General features: G+C 39.6%; 1 protein-coding gene across 6 annotated transcripts in view; it reads left to right on the top strand.

Moving 5' to 3' along the window:
- Positions 1–17,103, top strand: part of LOC105464539 (structural maintenance of chromosomes 1B) — a 64,552-nt gene that overhangs the window by 36,585 nt on the left and 10,864 nt on the right. For all 6 annotated transcript variants that reach the window (XR_011614206.1, XR_011614205.1, XM_071080734.1 and 3 more), the window contains exons 13-19: positions 4,058–4,195; positions 4,762–4,878; positions 6,611–6,717; positions 9,288–9,429; positions 10,656–10,801; positions 12,779–12,932; positions 13,956–14,054. Coding sequence is in view for 4 of the 6 variants with exons in the window: in XM_071080734.1 (XP_070936835.1) it covers positions 4,058–4,195; positions 4,762–4,878; positions 6,611–6,717; positions 9,288–9,429; positions 10,656–10,801; positions 12,779–12,932; positions 13,956–14,054 (903 nt within the window). In the remaining 2 variants the exon portion in view is untranslated. The remainder of the gene's footprint in view (positions 1–4,057; positions 4,196–4,761; positions 4,879–6,610; positions 6,718–9,287; positions 9,430–10,655; positions 10,802–12,778; positions 12,933–13,955; positions 14,055–17,103) is intronic.

Here is a 17,103-nt window from a genome sequence, read left to right as displayed (position 1 = left end):
AAATAACCTCTGGGACCATATGAGTTTACAGCTTAGTTTTATGTAATATATAAAAAAGATGGAAACTTTCCAGCTTATTTTATAAAGGTAGTATAACTTTAATATAAAATAATATATAGTACAAAAAAACCCTAAAAACTGACTTCCCTTATGAGTATAAATATATAATATCTAAATAAAATGTCAGTATTAGAGAATTGAGCACTGTAGTAAAATAATCTGACTCGATAGAATTTATTTCACAGATACATGGGTGTTTAAGTGATCATCATAATTCATTATATTAATGAATTAAAGGCAGGAGAAAAGTCATGTCATCATGTGTAAAAAAGGCATTTGATAAAATTCAGCAGCCAGACCTAATTAAAATACTAAGTAAAAGACTAATTAGTGGAAATTATTTAAATAAAATAAATAGCTCTTGAACAGAAATAATTGCTTAAATGGTGAAAACAGTGAAATCATTTTAGTTAAAATCAAGAAATAGACAGTTATCTGTTACCACTATTCAACATAGTCTTGGAAGTGTGAACCCTGAATATCTGAGACAGATGTCAGTTAATTTAGAAAGTTTATTTTGATGGCCGGGCGCGGTGGCTCAAGCCTGTAATCCCAGCACTTTGGGAGGCCGAGATGGGCGGATCACGAGGTCAGGAGATCGAGACCATCCTGGCTAACACGGTGAAACCCCGTCTCTACTGAAAATACAAAAAACTAGCCGGGCGAGGTGGCGGGCGCCTGTAGTCCCAGCTACTCCGGAGGCTGAGGCAGGAGAATGGCGTAAACCCGGGAGGCGGAGCTTGCAGTGAGCTGAGATCCGGCCACTGCACTCCAGCCTGGGCTACAGAGCAAGACTCCGTCTCCAAAAAAAAAAAAAAAAAAAAAAAAAAAAAGAAAGTTTATTTTGCCAAGGTTGAGGACACACACCCATGACACAGTCTCAGGAGGTCCTGACAGCATGTGTCCAAGGTGGTCAGAGCAGTTTGGTTTTATACGTTTTAGGGAGAAATGAAACATCGATCAACATGTGACATGAACATTGTTCGGTCTGGAAAAGGCAAGACAACTGGAAGCAAAGGCAGGATAACTCAAAACAGAGAGGGGGTTTCCAGGTCATAGGTAGATAAGAGACAAATGGTTGCATTCTTTTGAGTTTCTGATGAAGCCTCTCCAAAGGAGGCAGTCAGATATGCATTTATCTTGGTGAGCAGAGGGGGGACTCTGAATAGAATATAGGAGGCAGGTTTCCTCTACGCAGTTCCCAGCTTGACTTTTCCTTTTAGCTTAGTGATTTTGGAGCCCCAAGATTTATTTTCCTTTTGCATTTCCCCCCTTTTCTTTTTAAAAATCTTTTGGTGAAAGCATTTTAGAGGAAAATGAGTCTCTGGTCTCAGGTTTCATGTGATCTCTTATGGCTAGGATGGTTTATTTCTAGACGGGTAGGTTCCAAGTTACTAGGAAAGCTGAATTTCTCATGTCCTGTGAAAATAGGAGAAGGAAGGAAGAACAACAAGAAACAAAAGAACAATCCTGGAAAATCGATATAGGTCACATTACTATGAAGTCCATACATTAGCAGGCAGGTATGAAAGTGGCTTATGTACGTAAATAGGTTGCTGTTATTTTCTTCTGAAATTTAAGTTGTCTAGCTTCAGTTCGTAGGGCTTTACGAAAAGCATAGCTTAGTTTTCAGCGACTCCACATTAGGAAAAATGGGGAAAAAAGAAGGAAAAAATTGAAAACGTTATTTTGAAGACTTGTAACCAAGAAAAATTAGAATTTGGTCCAAACTGTAAAAATTCAAAAACATTAGGCAAGACTAGAATCTAACAACAAGTGTACTAGTTTTTGAAACATAATTTTTCTCTCTCCAATTTTCTGTTTTTACTAAAGACAAGTTATGGTTGGACTGAATGCTGTATTATATACTTGGCCTGATTATTTGTATATAATGTTGCAAGAATAATTTTTTTTACATCAAGCCCAATCTCTAGAAAGACCATTATAATTTCCCTTTAATATGAGACAACTTGATCATATAAAAGTTTTTTGGGTTTTTTTCTATAAATCCTTTTATTGTGATTTACACAGACCATTCATGATATGCTTGAACTTTCTGGTTTGTCCTGAACATCCCTTTTTCTTAAACAACCATTCATTTTATTCTAGGACTAAATTTACCATACAAGATTCTTTCTCATATAAAATTATTTCTCTTTAAGCTTTCTTACCAAAAAAAAAAAAAAAAAACCCTCTATTTTTATAACTTTCTTTACTTCTCTCTTATTTTCTGATTCCTTTTACCTTGTTTTTATACATAACTTTTAAATAAGCTTTGAATTAGACAAAAATTTTTCACCTTTTTGAAATGGACACCCTTTTTTTTTTAAAGAATGTTTTCCTACAATATATTTTTATTGGAAAATACCCAAATAATGAAATATCTATTATTTAATATAACTTTAGATTCCAAATTATGAGTTTGTCTATAAGTATTTATCCCATCACATTCGCCTAATTATTTTAATCATTTACCTATATTATTTATGAAAACTGCAATAGTCATCATTTAAAGTTATGGAACCACCATTGCAAAATTATAACTGAGGCAGTGAAAAACATCTGACTTAACTGACTCTACCTCGCTTCTAATCTCCAAGCTGTTCTTGTTCATTCCTGGGGATAGGACAAACTAACTTTGGGAGGAAGTTAGGTTATAGTTTAGCTTTGAAACAAAGACAGTAACAGTCCTTTCCCAAAACCTTACTGCCTGTGGACTAGATTGCCTAAAGCCTCAAGATTAGAAGTTATGGTAATCTTACTAAATTCAAGATATAGCTATTTACAGGTATCTAACAGGTTAATGAAACAACAGGAACTCCAGAAATAGACACCAGTATACTTAACAATTAATAATTAATGTTCAGCAAAGATGATGTTTCAGTTCAGTGAGAAAAGGATAGATTATTTAATAAATGGTATCAGCATATCTGGAGAAAGTAATTTTGTGCCCTATATTATTGTAAACCAAAAGTATCTGAGACAGGTCTTAATCAATTTAGAAGTTTATTTTGCCAAGGTTAAGGACATGCCCGTGACACTACCTCAAGAGGTCCTGAGAACGTGTGTCCCAGGTCACCAGGCTGCAGCTTGGTTTTATGTTTTAGGAGACTTAAGACATCAGTCAATACATGTCAGATGTACCTTGGTTAAGTCCAGAAGGGAGGAGAACTGGGAGCTGGGGTTGGAGAAAGCACTTCCAAGTTATAGGTAGATTCAGAGTTTCTGCTTGGCAGTTGGTTGAAAGAGTTTATCTAAAGACCTGGAGTCGGCTGGGCGCAGTGGCTCACGTCTGTAATCCCAGCACTTTGGGAGGCCGAGGTGGGCAGATCACAAGGTCAGGAGATCGAGCCCATCTGGCTAACATGATGAAACCCCATCTCTACTAAAAATACAAAAAATTAGCCAGGTGTGGTGGCGGGCACCTGTAGTCCCAGCTACTTGGGAGGCTGAGGCAGGAGACTGGCGTGAACCAGGGAGGTGGAGCTTGCAGTGAGCAGAGATCGCACCACTGCACTCCAGCCTAGGCTACAGAGTGAGACTCGGTCTCAAAAAAAAAAAAAAAAAAAAAAAACCTGGAGTCAATGGGAGGGAGTGTCTGAGGGAGTTAATTTGGTTGAGGCATAAGGTGAGTGAAAGAAGAAGGGAATGAGGGAGGCAAGCCAAAAGGTAAAGATGCACTAAAAGCAAGGCAATTACAAGATCCTATTTATGTCATTAATGTGTGTTGGATGGAATATACACACCCCTCTTCATTTTCCATTCCCAATTCTTTCCTGTTAAGCAATGTTAGTTTTTTTGAGGAAGCTGTATGGCGTTTTAGTTACTCCAGATCACTAATGTACTTAATTGCCCAGTCTCTTATCAGAGGAAAGGGAGGTAAGGCATGGGTGTGGTGGTATGTAAAAAATCAGTGAATTATTACATATGAAAGCACTTTGAAAAGTGAAAGTGCTTTTCTATCATAAAATATTCTCATATTTTTCTTTCTTTTTAGGATTTAATGAAGACACTCCGCAAAGAAACAGATTTGAAACAAATACAGACCCTGGTACAAGGAACTCAAACACGACTCAAATATTCACAAAATGAACTGGAGATGATTAAAAAGAAGCACCTTGTTGCTTTTTACCGGGTAATATAGATTTACATAAAATATGCTGGGCACTTGACCCAGGACATAGAATTTCAGGAATTACATTTATATAGCTCAATGTAATTTTTAGATACTTTTTTTTTTTTTTCTGAGACAGAGTCTCACTCTGTCACCCAGGCTGGAGTACAGTGGCTCTGTTTCTGTTCGCTGCAACCTCCGTCTCCCAGTTCAAGTGCTCTTCCTGCCTCAACCTCCTGAGTAGCTGGATTACAGGCATGTAATTTTTGTATTTTTTTAGTAGAGATGGGGTTTCACCATGTTGGCCAGGCTGGTCTCAAAACTCCTGACTTCAGGTGATCTGCCCACCTTGACCTCCCAAGGATTAGAGCCACCACTCCCGGCCAATTTTTAGATACTTTATCCCATGATTGAGATTATATTATAGTCCCTTAATTATTTATGTGGTATTTAATCTTTTATCCAGGTGAATTCATCTTATCTCATAGATTCTTCTTTTATTCTAAAAGATACCTATCACATTTTTGGCTTCACTATATAAAGCTAAAACAGCCATGTTAAAAAAAAATTTTCTCTTTTGTTGTTAGGAACAATCTCAGCTACAAAGTGAACTACTAAATATTGAGTCTCAATGTACTATGTTGAGTGAAGGAATAAAGGAACGACAACGAAGAATTAAAGAATTTCAAGAAAAGATAGATAAGGTCATAAATGTTATATTTATTCCTAAATGGTATATGTAGTTCTAGACCAGATACTAGATTTAGGGCTTCTTAAATATATGCTAAAGCAAAGGTTGATAGGTAACAGTGCCCTATCAGAAACAACAGTGTTGTAAGCTAAGTTTTATTGGTTTGCCAAATTAATTTCCTTGTGTTTTTTGAGAACCTCTGTTGCTCACCTCAAGAGACAATGACCTGTGCCTACTCTCCTCTGCACTCCAACCTCTCCTTACCCATTGTGAAAATTATAGGCTCATTCTTTTCTCCCACTTCCCTAATACTGTGAGGGAAAGAAAACTGTCATTCAGCTTATCTTTTAAAGTTATTTATTCACTCAGTAGTTCTTTTTAAAACACCTATTCTGTGTCAGGCACAGTACTTGGCTCTAGGACAATAAAAATTTGGTCACCTAGCTTCTGCTTATAAAGGGACAGAAACTTTCTGATTTAATTCATTCTACTGTGGGGTATCTCTGATCCTTAGAAAGTGATTTGTTATACCCCCGTTCTATTGATTCCACCCATTGCTTTTAGGCCTGATCTTTACCACATGATTTGGAACCATACTTTTTGTGCTTCCTAATTAGTTATCTCTTTTCCAGGTTAAATAGCCCTAGTTTCTTTATTCATTTCACATTACCATGGATTTAAGACCAGCTCTGGTAACCATCCTCTGGATGTTTATCAATGCCCCTGAACAGAGCATGTCAAAATATTTCCTAGCCAGTACAGCATATTGTGGGTTTTTATGTTTATAACTGTAACTTTCCATGACTTGGATTATCTAGTCATGCTAATTGTAGCTTACTACTGCATCAGTCATATCACATTCATATTTAATGTATATTCAACTACAATCTGGAAGTTTTTTAAATGTCCTGTTCTTAAAATAGGTCTTTCTCATCCTATAATTATACATAAAATCAGAGCTTTAAAACATTGAGGTTAAATTTCACTTTGTTGAATTTCCCCATTCTAGTTTTTCCAAATCTTTTTCATTCTTAATTCTATGCCTCATTCCACTTGTTATTATACTGGCAAAGGTGCTATTGTATTACTCATACATAAAGAATCTTTTCTTTATTTATGTAGAATGTTATATTTTGGTGGGTCTAAAGTAAATGGAATTCTTCCAGTTTTATACTAAACACTCATAAAGCCAAAACACTTAATAAGGCCAGTTATGAGCTTTCTTAGTTTTTTTGAATAAGAGATTTGAAAGTAGGTGGGCATAATTTATGGACTTAAAGGAAAAGAAAGTACTGGCTTCTCAGAATATAGTAATGCTTGGTGGGATTAGTTTTTGGCCTAATTCAGGAAAATCTTGGAGGGAAAAACTTATATTTAAGATTATATATTTCTTGGCCAGGCACAGTGGCTCACGCCTGTAATCCCAGCACTTTGGGAGGCCGAAACGGGCGGATCACGAGGTCAGGAGATCGAGACTGTCCTGGCTAACACGGTGAAACCCGTCTCTACTAAAAATACAAAAAAAATTGGCTAGGCGCAGTGGCGGGCGCCTGTAGTCCCAGCTCCACTGGAGGCTGAGGCAGGAGAATGGCGTGAACCTGGGAGGCGGAGCTTGCAGTGAGTGGAGATCGTGCCACTGCACTCCAGCCTGGGCGACAGAGCGAGACTCTGTCTCAAAAAAAAAAAAAGATTATATATTTCTTAAAATTGCTTATTAAATCTGTTTTTTAAAAATAACTTAAAAGGTAGAAGATGATATCTTCAAACACTTCTGTGAAGAAATTGGTGTGGAAAATATTCGTGAATTTGAGAACAAACGTGTTAAACAGCAACAAGAAATTGATCAAAAAAGGTATTTTTATTAAAAAAAGTATTATATGTTGGTAAGAAGCTTACATATTTATAAAAATAGTTATTATTTCATAATTTAGAGGAATTATGCCTGAGTTTCATTTCATCAAGAAACAGCTAGGCCGGGTGCAATGGCTTACACCTGTAATCCCAGCAATTTGGGAGGCCGAGGCAGGCAGATCACGAGGTCATACTATCGAGACCATCCTGGCTAACAAAAAATCAGCTGGGTGTGGTGGTGGGTGCCTGTAGTCCCAGCTACTTGGGAGGCTGAGGCAGCAGAATGGCATGAACCTGGGAGGCGGAGCTTGCAGTGAGCCGAGATCATGCCACTGTACGCCAGCGTGGGCAACAGAGCGAGACTCGATCTCAAAAAAAAAAAGAGAAAGGAGAAGAGATCCTACAAGATGTTAGCAAGTTGAAGAGATGAGAAAGAATCATTAAAAGAGCAGCTAGTCAGGGGAAAGGAAAGCCAGGGTAATGTGACGCCCTAAAGCCAAGTGAAGAAGTGTTTCACTTCTACATCGTCTGTATGTCTGCCTCCTGCGGCACAAATACATTTCTTAACCTCTCCTACAGGCAGTGTGGTCACGGATGAAGAGCAGGGATTTTGTTGTCCCTCTGTCTGAGTGTGTCATCCCTGGCTCTACCACTAAGTGGGTAGCCTTGGGCAAGTTGCTTAACTCACTGTTCCTTGATCTTCTCATCTGTTAAATAAAGATGATAGTATTACTGACCTAGGAGAGTTTTACAAATTGTAAGTTAATTCATGTAAAAACTTTTATAACAGTGTCAGGTATATAGTAACCTCTCATTAAATAGTTTTTAATGTTTTAATTGTTATAGTTGTTTTTGTATTAGCAGTATCTAGCACAATATCTGTTAGTACTTAATGTTTCTTGAACAACTGATTCTGTTAGCAGGGTGTGTAGAGGTACTTAGTGTTTCTTGAACAACTGATTCTGTTAGCAGGGTGTGTAGAGGGGTAGGTGGAGCATGGAGGGATGAGCTACAGTTGATAATGGAATTCTTTATGAGGAGTTTATGAAGCTGGCACAGTAGAAATGAAAGTTCCCAAGTTTGGTGTTTATATAAGAATAGTTATTTGGGCCGGGCGCGGTGGCTCACGCCTGTAATTCCAGCACTTTGGGAGGCAGAGGCAGGTGGATCACTTGAGGTCAGTAGTCGAGACCAGCCTGGCCAACAAGGCGAAACCCTGTCTCTACTAAAAATACAAAAATTAGCCGGGCATGGTAGCACACACCTGTAATCCCAGCTACTAGGAAGGCTGAGGCAGGACAATTGCTTGAACCCAGGGAGCGGAGGTTGCAGTGAGCTGAGATCGCGTCACTGCACTCCAGACTAAGCAACAGAGCGAGACTCCGTCTCAAAAAAAAAAATAATAATAATAATAATAATTTGAAAAGACTAAATAAGAATAACACATAAATTATAATTTAAAGAAAAAGGGGAGGAAATCTGTAGATTATAAAAGATTTAAGAAACATACCCATATGCAATGTGTGGATACTGATTCAAACAACCAATTTTTCTTTTTTTTTTTTTTTGAGACGGAGTCTCGCTCTGTCGCCCAGGCTGGAGTGCAGTGGCCGGATCTCAGCTCACTGCAAGCTCCGCCTCCCGGGTTTACGCCATTCTCCTGCCTCAGCCTCCCCAGTAGCTGGGACTACAGGCGCCCGCCACCTCGCCCGGCTAGTTTTTTGTATTTTTTAGTAGAGACGGGGTTTCACCGGGTTAGCCAGGATGGTCTTGATCTCCTGACCTTGTGATCCACCCGTCTCGGCCTCTCAAAGTGCTGGGATTACAGGCTTGAGCCACCGTGCCCGGCCTCTTTTTTTTTTTTTTAAAGAAATTTTTTGGTATTTGTTTTCGTTTTTGTTTTTTTGAAATGGAGACTCGCTTTGTCACCCAGGCTGGAGTGCAGTGGTGTGATCTCAACTCACTGCAACCTCCACCTCCCGGGTTCAAGCAGTTCCTACTGCCTCAACTTCCTGAGTAGCTGGGACTGCAGGCACACACCACCAAGCCTGGCTAATTGTTGTATTTTTAGTACAGATGGGGTTTCACCATGTTGGCCAGGCTGGTCTCGAACTCCTGATCTCAAGTGATCTGCCACCTTGGCCTACCAAAGTGCTGGGATTACAGGCATGAGCCACTGCACCCAGACTAAAAGAAAATTTTTAAAAAGGAAATTTGGCAGTGACAGCAATTTGATATTAATGAATTATATTTTAGCCATAATACTTTATGGTTATGAGTTAAAAGTCATTTCACTTCCAGAGATACATACACAAATATTTACAGATGAAATTACATCACGTCTAGAACTTGCTTCAAATAAGCCAGCGGTAAGAGGGGCAATTAGTGGAGTTATAGATGAAACAAGAATGAGCATGAATTGATAATTATTAAGTTGGGTGACAGCTACTTGGGGGTTCATTATAGTATTCCTTTTATTTTTATATTTGTTTGAAATTTCCCATAAGAAAAAGTTAAGAAGGAATCAAAGTTTTCTGTTAACACTTGTAATGCTTGACTTTATTATACTAGATTAGAATTTGAAAAACAAAAAACTCGGCTTAATATTCAACTTGAGTATAGTCGCAATCAGCTTAAGAAGAAACTGAATAAGATGAACACATTAAAAGAAACTATCCAGAAAGGTAGTGAAGATATTGATCACCTAAAGAAGGTAATTAATAATGAGTGGCTGAAGTGCTTCTTCATTGAAATTATGACTTCCTTCATGTAGTAAACCTTTTGTGATCTCCTGAAGGGTCCTGTTAGTGATCGAAGGGGTTGGGGACAGATTTAAGAAATACTTAGGCCGGGCGCAGTGGCTCAAGCCTGTAATCCCAGCACTTTGGGAGGCCGAGACGGGCAGATCATGAGGTCAGGAGATCGAGACCGTCCTGGCTAACACGGTGAAACCCCGTCTCTACTAAAAAATACAAAAAAAAAAATAGCCGGGCAAGGTGGCGGGCGCCTGTAGTCCCAGCTACTTGGGAGGCTGAGGCAGGAGAATGGCGTAAACTCGGGAGGCGGAGCTTGCAGTGAGCTAAGATCCGGCCACTGCACTCCAGCCTGGGCGACAGAGTGAGACTTCGTCTCAAAAAAAAAAAAAAAAAGAAATACTTAAAGTAAAATCAGCAGAGCTTTATGAATTACTGGCTGTCAGCATGGGAGGAAGGGCAAGGGGGTGCCACAGATGACTCATTAGTTCTAACTTGGGTGATTGGTGAATGAGAGCTGCAGGTTAAGGAGAGAAAATTCTGGACCTGTGGAGCTTGAGTTGCCTATGTAATGTCTAGATGGCAATTTCCAGCAGGCTGTTAAAGAGAAGATAATGGGAGAAGTCTAGGCTGAAGATACAGATTTGGGAGTTGCTGGTTTATGGGAGTAAACTGAAACCACATGAGAATGGTTGAGACACCCTAGCAGGGAGGTAGGCAGTGAAGAGCAGTAGAGCAGCGATGGGATCTGGAAGATGGTCACTTAGCTTATGAGGAGAGCCAGAAGAGGTGGTATCACAAGCCCCAGAGTTTCAGGAAGGAGGAAATGATCAAGGCTGTCAAAAACATAAAAGTCTGGAAAATGTTTAATTCCCAATTAGAGATCATGATAGCAAAAACACTCTCATTGGAGAGTGGGAACAGAAGTCAGATGGCAGTGAGCTGAGGAATGAATCCAAAATGAAGGATAAAAAACAATAGCAAAATGAACGACAAAGGCAGGTAATGATCACCAGTTTCTAAAAAGTATAGAATGTGAGTCACCGTCCATGATGGAGGGTCAAGTAGCACATAGGGTGAGAAGGTTCATCTCAGGATAACTGGTTTGGTGTTATTGATAAGATCATAGAATTACCTTATTAATATAGAAGATGGTAAATCTACAATACAGATCCTCTCTGTTCAGGCTGAAGAAAACTGTCTGCAGATAGTGAATGAACTCATGGCAAAGCAGCAGCAACTTAAGGACATACGTGTCACTCAGAACTCCAATGCCGAGAAAGTTCAAACTCAAATTGAAGAGGAACGGAAGAAGTTTCTGGCTGTTGATAGGTAATTAAGACTTTATCAGTTTGAAAGACCTAGTCAGTTTTAAACATGGACACCAACTATCTGAAATATACTAAATGAGTTGCATTTGAATATGTGCCCTTTGTTGCTCTTAGTCTCACATCACACCCTTCAGACATTCTAATTTTTTTCAAACATTCTAAACCAGGCGAGGTGGTTAATTGTTTAGAGCAAATGGTGTTTTGTTTTTTCTTCAGACGGAGTCTCCCTTTGTTGCCCAGGCTGGAGCGCAGTGGCATGATCTCAGCTTACTGCAACCTTTGCCTCCCAGGTTCAAGTGATTCTCCTACCTCAGTCTCCCGAGTAGCTGGGACTACAGGAGCACACCACCACGCCCGGCGTGTGTGTGTGTGTGTGTGTGTGTGTGTGTGTGTGTGTGTGTGTGTATGTGTGTATGTTTTTCTTTTGTAGTAGGGACCGGGTTTTACTGTGTTGGCCAGGCTGGTCTCAAACTCCTGACCTTAAGTGATCTGCTCGCCTCAGCCTCCCAAAGTGCTGGGATTACAGGCATGAGCCACTGTTCCTGGCGTAGAACAAATAGTTATTTTTGTTAGATGAAAACATGAACCTGTATAGAGTCCCTTACGCTAATTCTACCTTGACATTTCTGTCTTCCTGTTGTACAGAGATTCCCTCTAATCTGTGCAAGATAGCGTAGAGAGTAAGGAGATAGAATTTGGAGCCACAATTTCTGGTTTCATATCCCAGCTCTGCTGTTTACATATGATACTTTAATTTCCTCATCAGTAATGGAGATAGTAATAGTGCCTGCCTCACAGAATTGCTGTAAATATTACATATGTTAATATTCATATGCACTTAGAGTGCCACTGCACTCCAGCCTGGGCAACAAAAGTGAAATTCTGTCTCAAAAAAAAAAAAAAAAGTACCTGTGCCAGGTACTTAGACCAGTACCTGGCATAAGATTAGCTTGTGTGTTTGCCATGATGATGGCAACGACACTTTGAATTGACTGGCCTGTACCAAAATGACACTTGCTTTCCTGTCATGCATCATGATTTACACAACTATGAGTGATTAGACAAAATTAATTCTCTGTTTTTGCTCAGCCTTTTGGCATTTCACAATTTTTCTCACTATTCGAAGACCTTCAGTGTTTCAAGATACAGCCAGAAAGTTCTAAGATTTTGGAGTGGAATTAAAGTCTGTTTACTCTTGCTTTTTAAAAACTCTTGTATTTTGTGTAAATAGAACACATTCTCCTTTTTTTTTTTTTTTTTTTTTTTTTAAAGAGATGAGGTCTCATTATGTTGGTCTTAAACTTCTGGGCTCAAATGATACTCTTCCCTTGGCCTTCCAAAGTGCTGGATTACAGGCATGAGCCACCACACTCAGCCCAAACAGAATACTTTCTTTTTCCCTTCATATTCTTGAAAAATACATAGTTCTTACTTTCTTCTTTTTTTTTCTTTTTTCCATTTTCTTTTGGTCCTCTTTCCAGTTCTTTTAAAAATCCCACATCATTTCGATTAGTAAAACCCAAGCCCTTATTTTCAGATAGAAGGCATTACTACATTAGTGGTGGTGGTAGTAAAGAAACCAGATTATTACGTGTATATGACTTACCTGGCAAGGGATTTCTTTTGCTAAGAGACTATTTATCTTGGTTTGAGGTCTAAAATGTGGAGCTTATATTTGAGTGAGAATTGCAGCTTGAAAAATTGCTCAGATTTAAAAATAAAGTAACTAGGAAAGCACTGTCTTTGGTTAAATCAGTAACATGTATTAGTGGAAAATGCTCCCTTAGATTAACTATGTTCATGACCTTTCTCAGGAGTGTTAACAATTAAATTACAAGCATCAGTGAGAGGATTCTAGAACTTACAGCACTCACAGGAATAATCTTTTTTTCATATAAGTTTATAGCATACATTTTTCTTCCTTGGTGCAGTGTTATATAATGAGTAAAATTACTTTTTCATATCGGTGTAATTACAGGGAAGTGGGGAAGTTGCAAAAAGAAGTTGTAATTACTCAAACTTCTCTGGAACAGAAACGATTAGAGAAGCATAACTTGCTGCTTGATTGCAAAGTGCAAGACATTGAGATAATCCTTTTGTTCGGGTCACTGGATGACATCATTGAAGTGGAGGTATTCTAGCAAATGACTGTAAAATATGTGCCATTGTGTGGAACTTAATGCATTGCCCTTTGCTTATTCTTTCTCTTGTTCTGTAGCCCCTTTAGGGATGGTGAAGACATCTCCTAGGAGGGAAAAAGGGCAAAATGACTGTCATCTCAGAGGACTAGGGCCACAGGATGAACCCATGTTTCTTACCTACATATTAGATACCCAAGATAAATCAGAGAATTAAAGTTGTTGGAGTTAAGAATGTTTTTGCACAATGAGGCACAGGCAGTATGCAGATCATCTGCTGCTTGGGCGGTTCCCTGGACTCTCGTAATATTTTACATCATGTGGAGGGGGTGGTTCTTGCTCTGCACCTTCTCCAACAGTTGTACTGAGGTCCTTCTCAGAAGAAACATGCCCTGCTGAGTATCTCTAGGTGGTGAGGGAAAAGGAAGAGGCAAGAATGGACACCAAAGAAATCACAAGATAAAAGCAAGCCTCACTAACATTTCCCTGTTGGCCTTTTTTCTTTCTTTTTCACCACATTTGGATTATACAGAACATTTTAGATTGGCTGGAAGTACAGTCATTCCTTGGTATCCACAGGGATGGTTCCAGGATCCCCCATGTATACCAAAATCCAAGGATGCTGAAGTCTCTTACCTAAAATGGCATAGTGTTGGTGTATACCCTATGCACATCCTCCCATACACATGCATGCCTCATTTTATTGTGCTTCACAGATATTGCAGGGTTTTTTGTTTTTGTTTTTGTTCTACAAGTTGAAGGTTTGTGGTAACCCCATGTTGAGAAAGTCTGTTGGTACCGTTTTTCCAACAGCATCTGCTCACTTTTCTGGGTCTCTCTGTGACATTTTGATAACTCTAAATCTTTCAAACTTTTTTTTATTATATATCTGTTAAGGTGATCAGTGATAAGTGATCTTTGATGTTACTGTTGTAATTGTTGTTGGAGTGCCATGAACCACTCCCATATAAGACAACAAACTTAATCAACAAATGTATGTGTTCACGTATTTTTCAGATGGGAACTGAAGCAGAAAGTACCCAGGCAACAATTGATATCTATGAAAAAGAAGAAGCCTTCGAAGTAGACTACAGCTCTCTAAATGAGGATTTGAAGGTAATGGAAAGCTTTCTGTTGTTTATCACTCACAGTAATATGGAATATTTAAATATTACAGAATCATTTTTGGAAGATAGAATTGAGGTTTTTTTAAAAAAAGATTTCCTAATGGTTTTGAAAGAAATATACAAAGGAAAAACAGTATAATCATGAAACTTCTGACACCAAATTGTGGGTCTCTCCCACACCAAGCAGTTCTCTAATTCTTTGAATACCAAGTGGGTATTCTACAATCCAGTTCAATTCTGACACTGTCTACCTGCAGTTAGCATCAGATCCCACAAGGTCATGGCTCAGTCCCACAAGACTGGCCACTCTTCAGATGCCAATCACAAGTCCAGGCCTCCCAGACTCATGGCCAGTTGGCTGTAAATCAGGAGTTTCCACAACCCCTTCCACAGATTTGATAATTTGCTAGAATGGCTCATAGAACTCAGGGGAATACTTCATTTACATTAACCAGTTCATTTTTAAAGGCTACAACTCATGGAACAGCCAAATGGACGAGATACATAGGACTAGGTATGAGAAAGGGTCCATGCCCTATCTCATGCCTTCTCCAGGCTTGTCACCCTCCCAGCATCTCTTGTGTGGTCACCAACCTGGAAGCTCTTCACAACCCACTGTTTAGGGATTCTTATGGGAGCTTCATTACATACATGATTAATAAATCATGGGCAATTGGTGATCCAGACTCAATCTTCAGCCTTTCTCCCCCATCTCCTTAGAGAAGAGGGACTGAAGGTTCCAGCCCTCCAATCACCTGGTTGGTTCCTCCTGCAATAGTCCCCATCTTCCAACAGTCAGCTCATTAGGTATGATTGAAAGGGGCTTATCATGAATAATAAAAGATGCCCCTCTCACTGCTACCACTCAGGAAACTGCAAATGCTTTAGGTATGCTGTGCCTAGAACTGGGATGAAAACCAAATATATATTTATTGTATCATGTTATCACAAAATAGCAGTAAACATATTGGTTACTTTAAAAAATGTTTATGTCAGCATTTCTGACTGTGTTGTGTAGAACACTGGTATCATGAAATGTCTAGCCAAATAAGAAAAGTTCCTGTGGTTACTTTTTGAGAAAGTCTTCCCTTCTTGGGAAGGGAAGAGATTCACAATGTATATTTAAGTTTTTGAGAAGTCCTTCAATAAACAAAAGTAACCAACTACTTACTCCAGCATCCCAAATTTGCTCTGCTGGCATCCCACTGCAGTACCCTCAGTAGACACAGGCCTCTCTCAGGATTGTAGGTGATGGTGTGGCACACCCTTCACAGTTGCAGAGCACAGAGCTGGACTCCAGCTTTAATTTAACTTAATTTCATGCCTTTAATTGAGCAGCTCTGGCTCTGTTTCCCAGTCATCCCTGTAGCCATACATGTCTTTGGGCGTTGGCTTCATTCTGAAGCTGCTTCTCTCCTGAAGACAAAATGAGCGCATATTCTTGGCTTTCCAGCCACACAGCTGCAACCTTCAGAGAAGAAAGAAGCTGTCTTTTGTGGTGGTACTAGTGAAAGGAAAATGAAAACTTGGACCCCAATTCACTACACCAAGAGAAAGAAATTAGGCTGAAAGCTGAGTCATGCAAAAAACTGCCTTTCCTTTTGTTCCTAAGCAGAGAGCTACATATAAAAAATTAAGTATCAGGCCAGGCGTGGTGGCTCACGCCTGTAATCCCAACACTTTGGGAGGCCAACGTAGGCAGGTCACCTGAAGTCAGGAGTTCGAGACCAGCCTGGCCAACATGACGAAACCCTGTCTCCACTAAAAAAAAAAAAAATAGCCAGGCACAGTGGCATGTGCCTGTAATCCCAGCTACTCAGGAGGCTTAGGCAAGAGAATTGCTTGAGCCTGGGATGTGGAGGTTGCAGTGAGCCAAGATTGTGCCACTGCAATCCAGCCAGGGTGACAGAGAGAGACTCGGTTTCAAAAAAAAAAAAAAAAAATTAAGTATCTCCCCAGGTAGAGACTCCGTGGGGAGATATTTGTGGTTTTTCGTCTTATGGTAAAGTGCTAATTTACTGAGCATGAGGTGAATACATAATTGACTGTTTCCTACCTACTTTTCTCTTGCAACATATGGATTCAGTGATGTGACCATATACTTCCTCTTGCTTCTGCCTGCTTTTCCCCTTTAAATATCAAAGCCCTCAAAATCATCTTTCGAGAAAGGCACAGACTTCTCTCTGGGGCATGTCCTTAACCTTGGTAAAATAAACTCAACTGACTGAGACCTATCTCAGATACTCTTTGGTTTACATGCTTTTCTAAAACTGAAGAAAGGTTTTACCTACAAAGCCCCAGCAATTGTCCCCTCATCACAGTTGCCTGAATGGGGTCACATATTCATTGCTGAACCAATCACTGTAGAGGGAGGAGGATGGTGAACTTTACCTTAAACCAAGCAGGCCCTGCCTCTCAGTCTAAGTACATGGGGTCCAGGAGGGAGAAGTGGATCTACCTGGTCAAAAGTGTGTGCTGCATTAAAAGAAAAAATGGAAACAGATGCTGAGTAACAATATCCACCACATCTTTTCAGTTCATATGCTGTTAATATATTTTGTTAGACTTTTTTTGTTTTGTTTTTTGTTTTGTTTTGTTTTTGAGACAGTCTTGCTTTGTTGCCCAGGCTGGAGTGCAATGGCGCAATCTCGGCTTACTGCAACCTCCACCCCCTGGGTTCAAGCAACTCTCTTGCCTCAGCCTCCGAGTAGCTGGGATTACAGGTGTCTGCTACCATGCCCGGCTAATTTTTGTATTTTTAGTAGAGATGGGGTTTCACCAAGTTGGTCAGGCTGATCTCAAACTCGACCTCAGGTGATCCACACACTTTGGCCTGCCAAAGTGCTGGGATTACAGGTATGAGCCATCATGCCCGGCCTACTTTTTGTACACTGATTGTATTTGTGGCCAAAAAAAAAAAAAAAAGATTTTCTGGAAGAGCGTGGCTACTTTTTCTCTTCATCACTCGTGCCAGGTTTAAGTGTTAACCTGTCTAGCTGGATTGGATCCCCTCTCCCTGCCCCGTAGTACCTATGTTT

The sequence above is a fragment of the Macaca nemestrina genome, chromosome 15 (genome assembly GCF_043159975.1).
Source record: "Macaca nemestrina isolate mMacNem1 chromosome 15, mMacNem.hap1, whole genome shotgun sequence".
Classification (NCBI taxonomy): domain Eukaryota; kingdom Metazoa; phylum Chordata; class Mammalia; order Primates; family Cercopithecidae; genus Macaca; species Macaca nemestrina.
The sequence above is the reverse complement of the archived record's forward strand: the minus strand, read 5'-3'. Positions and strand labels throughout refer to the sequence as shown.